General features: G+C 36.5%; 2 protein-coding genes across 6 annotated transcripts in view; one reads left to right on the top strand and one right to left on the bottom strand.

Annotated features, from left to right (window-relative positions):
* Positions 1-7,300, bottom strand: part of LOC116842225 (discoidin domain-containing receptor 2) — a 380,754-nt gene that overhangs the window by 9,556 nt on the left and 363,898 nt on the right. The gene's annotated exons all lie outside the window — the stretch shown is intronic.
* LOC116842229 overlaps positions 1-7,300 on the top strand; it is a 425,064-nt gene that overhangs the window by 167,153 nt on the left and 250,611 nt on the right. The window contains exons 5-7 of the mRNA XM_032811131.1: positions 1,597-1,695; positions 5,684-5,771; positions 6,359-6,402. Of these exons, the coding sequence (XP_032667022.1) occupies positions 1,597-1,695; positions 5,684-5,771; positions 6,359-6,402 (231 nt within the window). The remainder of the gene's footprint in view (positions 1-1,596; positions 1,696-5,683; positions 5,772-6,358; positions 6,403-7,300) is intronic.

The raw sequence follows: 7,300 nt of genomic DNA, 5'->3' as shown, positions 1-7,300 counted from the left end.
GGGCTTATAATTAAACTTATTGATTTGTGCTTTTGGAACAACTAGAACAATATATTGCAGTATCAGAATGTTCGATTTTCGAAAAGTGGGATGCCAGCTCAAAAAATCATTTTTTTTGTTTTATTCGAAAACCGTTTCGAATGAAGCAATATCACTTTGGAACAATGTGGTACAAAGTCAGAACAATCTGGAACAACTTTCAAAATTATAAATTTCAAAAAGTGGGGTGCCAACTTCATATACTTCGCCCTTGTAGGCCCCGCGGAGCCACGAGAACGGCTTTCGGCGCGACGGACGAGCCTCCCCGACGCGTATTATCGAAATCTCATTCTTGATTAAAGCAAAATTAATTTAGTAATTATTTTGTTTATTGCTTTGTGCACTCGCGTGTGCCTTCTCGCCTCCAGCTCCTCGCTCCCGACGCGCGTAAGCTCTCGCGTAAATTCGTAAAGTGAAAGAATCCAGCCCATAACGGTATATAACATTAAAAACGTTACAGCTTATATGATGAGCTTACGATAGACTTGCGGATAGACAAGCTCATGAAACACTCGAGACAAGTAACATTTGCTTGAATGTATGCATAATGGATTTTTCTGCGTGCGCTGAAACAATCAGCTGTTATTGGCAGATCAATTAGCGATAACACACCTTAATCGTCGCTCGCGAATTATTCAATACCTGACAGACATTTAAACAGTCAATCGCGCAATCGCTCAAGAGGGAGGAATTAACCAATGGACTTGGTATTAATCATTATTGATAGACTCAGTAATTCACTCGCGAGATCAAACTCGACATAATCAATCCGAGATCGATCGTGGCGTTTTCGCATCAGAATTTTCGTAATCTCGCTCAAACCGCGAGAATATTCCGCCGAAGTTTTATCCCATTCAATACGCGCGAGTGTAACACAAAGCTAGCCGCGCGTGCCGAAGGTAGCGCGACCTTCAACGCGTCGCGTCGCACGCACTTGAGCTCTCACGCGTCACAACAAAGCTCGCCGCGAGCAAGTGAAGACGTCGCACGCTGCCGCTCCATTCTTGTTTTCGTCAAACTAATGCTGCAATCTAAGCAGAATCGTAAGTCTCGTAACTTGTTCTCGTAAAATTCGCCAGAACTTATGAGTAGATTTATAAGTCTATGTAATATCATATGTCGTACAATTACTCGTAAATATCTACGATTTCGTGTACGATATTTACGATATTCGTTTACGATATTTACGAACAAATCGTAAGTAACGAGACTTACGATTCTGCTTAGAATTGCAGCATAAAACTGATTCCAAATGGAAAAATTGATTCATGTCGCGCGTCATCGAGCTGCAGTCGTGTCGAATAATAGGAGTATCGTGTGATCAATAAGGTATTAATCGTAATAAATAATTGCGCAGCCTGATAAATAATCGTCACGCTCAGATCGTCTTTTAAGTGTAAATGAGGAAAATATATCTCCAGAATTTCCGTCTCCTTAAATCATCTTTCTAGAATAAAGCGCATTCTAGAATTTTCTTTTTTTATTAAATTATCTTTCTAGAATAAGACGTGTCTTTGCCGCTGTAACTCTAATCAGAAAAATTATTTTCTGTTCCAGATCTGTGTGCAGGAACTTTTTATCGCGAAAGCTACAATGCAGCTCGATGCAGCCGGAGGCTGGAGGATTTCATTGAAGCTGAACAGAATCTCCTCGAAGGTGAGCCTTGCAAATTTTTTGTGCTTCGTTTAACTACGTGTATTATTCGGAAAATTGTCGCGATTACGGAAATATACAAGCTGTGGTAATTTCATGATTATTTGTAGTCGTGATTTTCACGTTATTTATGGTAAAAAAATATTTAATAACTTTTATTAATTAAAATATAAAAAATAGGACTTTAACAGTCAAACACGGATCTTATAGTGCTATAATACAAATATATTTACAAAGAAAAATCCAAGTTAGATATAATATAATAATTTACCAAAATTTACAACAATTTAAGTTAGATCTAACATAATAGTCCAGACGTTTTGAATCCTCTTTGAGAGGATTCAGTTGACCCAAAACGTCTAGATTATTATGTTAGATCTTACTAACTTAAATTTTTGTAAATTATTATATTGGATCCAACTTGATATTTTCTTTGTAAATATATTTATGTTATGGTACTATAAAATCCGTGTTTGGCTCTTAAAGGTTCATTTTTTGTTCATCAGAACTTTTTTCAAATTTTTTATTTTATTAATTATTTCGACATTTGTATATTCGAGGTTGTGTTATAATTTTATTATAATTATTAAACTAAAATTTTGTATTAGTTACTCAACAAATAATTGCGCATTCACAGCTTTAGTTTTAAATGAAACTAAAAGAATATTCGAGTCTAGTACAAAATGGCATTTGCCATTGGGATTTACGTTTCGCGGTGCCACAGCTAATTTGTCAATATCATTTTGATAAAAGTCCGCAGATTTCGATATTCCGCCGTTCGTCATATGCGCAATTATTCATGGAATGGCCGATATTAAATCTTAATAATCGGTGACTGCAGGGGAATGCGATGAGCTTTATTGCGACGCGTACGTTAAATAATCCAGCGTCATAATGTAATGTAAAATATTAATATTCCAATGCAATGCACGTTAACTGATCAAATCAAGCGTGTAACGCTGCTTTCGTGTACTCACGCGTGTCATTGTTGTTACGAAAGTCGCTCGACCTCTGAATCAATAACAACCATCAACGCGTAAATACTACGCGCGTTTATGAACATATTTTTTCACGCGGAACCGAATGCCACGTACGATGTCACGCGTCATTTCCGAATTTCTTAAATCGGTCGGATAGCATGCGAAAGTAACACAGTACAAAGATTTTGTTATAATTAAAATTATTTAATCAAATAATATGTAATAGATTATCTAACACCTAACATAATTATCTAACATCAATAAATTAACTAATCAATTAAGCAATGATAGATTTTTTATGTTTTTCAAACAACTAATCTGCACAGAGAGGCAATGCAGCGGATAAAATATACGCATACGCTGTAAGTGGTGCGCGCCTCTCAAAAAGACCATTATAGAAAAATTATTTCATGTTACTTATTTATCTTTATTTTGAGGTTGTAGCTTAAAAGGTTCAAGCTTTTACTTAAGTTATTTTTTTGAATTTCTATAACGTCTCATTTTTTGTAAACAACTTAAAAAATGGTCAAAAACGATTTTTTTTACGAGTTTGTTTAATCCGGTTTTTCTCATAAATCTGACGTGCTGAAACATTTTTGACCTTGTAATTAACGGAAAAAACTTATCAGAATCATCTTTTACTTTTCATTTATCCAAAATCCTTGTTGCACAGTATAATGCGCGCTAATATGTGAACGCTAATATGCCGTAACTGACAAAGACACACTCTATAAAGTACTTCTCTCTCCCTTTTTCTTACTAACAGGCTGATGCACCGCACGAAACTCGACGTCACGTATGTCACTCGCATCATATTATCTTCCTCTTTCTCCCGATTATCATTGTGTTTCTAATTTTTGTTCGAAAAATCCGACGATCGCCCGATTCTATTGCTATTTGAACAAGTCGATGTTATTAGCAAGCGTAAAGCCTGATCTACAATATGCTCTTTGCGTTCTGTTTTTTGTCTTTTATCTTTTTCTGGCTTAAAGCTTAAGGTTTGAATCAGAAAGAGATAAAGACAAAGAAGCAGGAAGCAAAGAGCATATTGTGGATCAGTCTCAAGAAATGTCGATTCGACACATCGCGACAAGCACCGGTCGTATATCGCATCGCGAGAAAAAACGAGATGATTATTTACTAATAACGTTCTTACATGATACGTCCCGGCGATCGCACATCGCTATTCTCGACATTACCGAGACTTATTAACGTGCGAGACTCACTTTCGACGAATAATAGACGCGAGAAACGCGAAGCGATGTGGATCGATGTCAATGTGTTAATTTGGATAGGCAATTCGCGCATGCGCGACGATTAGCATATCAAGAAAGTATCATTCGCCTTAGATACTTTCTTAATACGCTAATTGCCTATCCAAGCTAACAACACTGATTGTTGTGTGTCCATGGCTGCTGCTTGGCGCGAAAAGAGCATTTTGCGCAATTCACTACCAACGCTTAGATTGAATAACCATGATGACAACCTCGTAGTTTAAAACAAATGCGATTGGTCTACAGCGGTTAGTGACTCGAGCAAGTAGTTAAGGTGTCCGCCGTACAGATCGCGTCGTCGTACACGCGACTCCGTTCACATTGCAGGCGCGTTCACATTCATGCACTTTTGGTACTTTCGGCGCGTTAATGAACTTTCGGTGTACGTGACTGTACGCGCGTTTGCGATCCTTTCGCATTGAGCAACCGCCATGAACACATCGCTCCGTATTTCATGCGTCTTTCGCCTGTCTCCTGTGAGTCTTCTGCGAGAAATAAGTATCAGAGTATCGAAAACAACGACGTGCGGTCGTCGAGAAATATTGTGAGTACATTATTACGGAGTGATCTCCTCGCTTCTCGACACATACAGCCGGTGCTTGTCGCGACGCGTCGAGTCGAATCGATGTCTCTTATACTTGCTAATAACATCGACTCGTTGAAGCAGCAACAGAATCGGACGATCGTCGGATTTTTTGAGCGGAAATTAGAAACACGATGATAATCGGGGAAATAAGAAACACGATGATAATCGAAGAAAAGAGGAAAGTAATATAAGGCGGGTGAAATACGTGACGCCAAGTTTCGCGCGTCAGCCAGCTAGTAAGAGAGAGAGAGGGAGAGAGGAGCATAGAGCGCGTCCTTGTCGGTTGCGACATTCTCCACATAGTGGCGCGCATTATCGGCGTACTTTATCGACTGCGTAGCCATCTTGATTTTCTATCTTTTCGCATCGAGCAACCGCCGTGAATATATCGATCGACATCGCTCCGTATTCCGCACCTATTTCGCCTTGCGGAAATAAGTATCAGAGTGTCGAAAACAACAACGCGTGATCGTCGGGACGTATTGTAAGTACATTATTACGGAGTAATCTCTTCGCTTTTCGACACATATAGTCGGCGCTTGTCGCGACGCGTCGAGTCGACGTCTCTTACGCTTGCTAATAACACCGACTCGTTCAAGTAACAATAGAATCGGGCAATCGTCGGATTTTTTGAACGAGAATCAGAAACACGATGATAATCGGGGAAAAGAGGAAGGTAATATAAGGCGGGTGACACACGTGACGCCGAGTTTTGCGTCAGCTTGTTAGTAAGAGAGAGAGGGGGAGGGAGAGACAGAGGTAACTTTTAGAATATGTCCTTATTAGCTGCGACGTTCATATAGTGGCGCGCATTTTCAGCGTGCTTCATCAATCGCGCGGCGGAGAAAAATTTATCAGAATCGTCTTTCACGTGTCATTTAACATGAGAAAACTAAAAAATGTTTTACACTATAATTGACGGTATTTCGCGTGCACGATCGTCGTGTCAGGGATCTTTATGAACATTGACAGCATATTGAAATTTAAAAGGTGACTACCAAGTTTTCGTTGGATTCGTTGAATTTGAAATAGAAATGGTCGATTCTCGCGTGCTTGATAGTTCCAGATTGAATATTTCCGTAATCTCGACTTGTCGAAACCGAGTCCTTCGTCGCTCTGTATTTAATTAGGGATATTATTTTCTGCTTTAGATTTGCGAGATGAAACCGACCCAGAGGACGGTGGACATGGTTACTGCACCGGAGGATCCGGTTCGGACCGAGCAGAGTCGGTTCGAAGGTACATTTATGAGTTCTTTGTATTTTTCTTCTCAACTCTTTGAGTACAAACTCGAGATGTACCCAACAAGATACCAAATTAAATTTATGATTATATTTATGACAATATGATATATAGTTACATAGAGTGTTGTAATGTATCTAGATACATTTATTAATTACAGTGGATATATTTATCTAATTACAGTAAATATATGTATCTAATTACAATATCTAGATATTTTTTGTATGTTTTTATTTGTAACTAGTCAGATTTTTCATTTCAATAACTGTATCTGTAACTAATTTTATTTTACCTTGTATCTGTATCTAAAATATTAAATTTAAATACAGATATAAAATAAAATGAGACATACTAGTTAAAGATAAACAACAAATATCTAAATATTATAATTAGATAAATGTATCTATTATAATTAGATATATTTCTATTGTAATTAAATATTTCTATTGTAATTAAATAAATGTATTTAGATACCATTACAACACTGGTTATATATATGATTATAATGATGCGAAGGATTAATTCGTTCCTTATTCTGTGTATGTTGCATCTAATTAACAAAGCTATTCTCTTTTTTATTCCAGATTGTATCGCAGAACGTGGCCGACTCTGTTCTACTGTGATTTTGGTAAGTGAACGATAGAAAGGATTACTACGAAATTTAACCTCTTCAGGCACAAATTAATAAGTCGGGACAGAGTCCCGTCCGTATATAGCAAAATTGCTTAACTTTTAAGTGACATTTCATAATATCTGTTAGTCACGACGAAAATTTGCCTTTTTCCGTTTGAGAATGCCGATATGAATATTTATTCGCGATAATATTCCTCATATCTCTCTGTCAACGATATCTGAATTTTAAATCAAAGAATACACATTAACATATATGCACATACCAATGTCTCTGAAGAAGTTAAAGTTGTTGGTTTTTACAGGTGGTGGTTTCGAACCAATGCGATTTGAATAGCTCATAGATTGTTGCATGTGTATTTGTTTGTGCTGTCCAATAAAATATGTTGCTCGGAACAATCGGGAAATCGCTTCTTCGCTTAATGGTGATATTTAAAAAAGATATTTATATAAAAATTATATTCTATTTATATTATTAGAATTTATATTCTATTTTACATTTTTATATAGAAATTCTACAGCAATATATACATACATAGTAAGGTTAAAGGCGTTACAAACTATTATCTCTAAAACTGAGGGAATTATGAAATTTTCTGTTTTCGTCAACCGCGTTTAGTATCACAGGTAACATCATTTAATGAAGTTAGTTTTTTTCTAGATGGAGTCTTATTAAGACAAATTCAAAGACACTTCAATTTTTCAATTCAGCATCATAGTCTGTAACACACTTTCGTTATTTTACATCTCGTGTATATATATATACACATATCGTAGAACTTTTAGTAGTAAAATTATTTATTGAAAAGTATTTATTGAAAAATAGCAAAAGTTCTACGATATGTATATATATATATATATATATATATATATATATATATATATATATATATATA

Source organism: Odontomachus brunneus, unplaced genomic scaffold (assembly GCF_010583005.1).
Source record: "Odontomachus brunneus isolate Ranch 3 - 2012 unplaced genomic scaffold, Obru_v1 Obru_scaffold_023, whole genome shotgun sequence".
Classification (NCBI taxonomy): Eukaryota; Metazoa; Arthropoda; class Insecta; order Hymenoptera; family Formicidae; genus Odontomachus; species Odontomachus brunneus.
The sequence above is the reverse complement of the archived record's forward strand: the minus strand, read 5'-3'. Positions and strand labels throughout refer to the sequence as shown.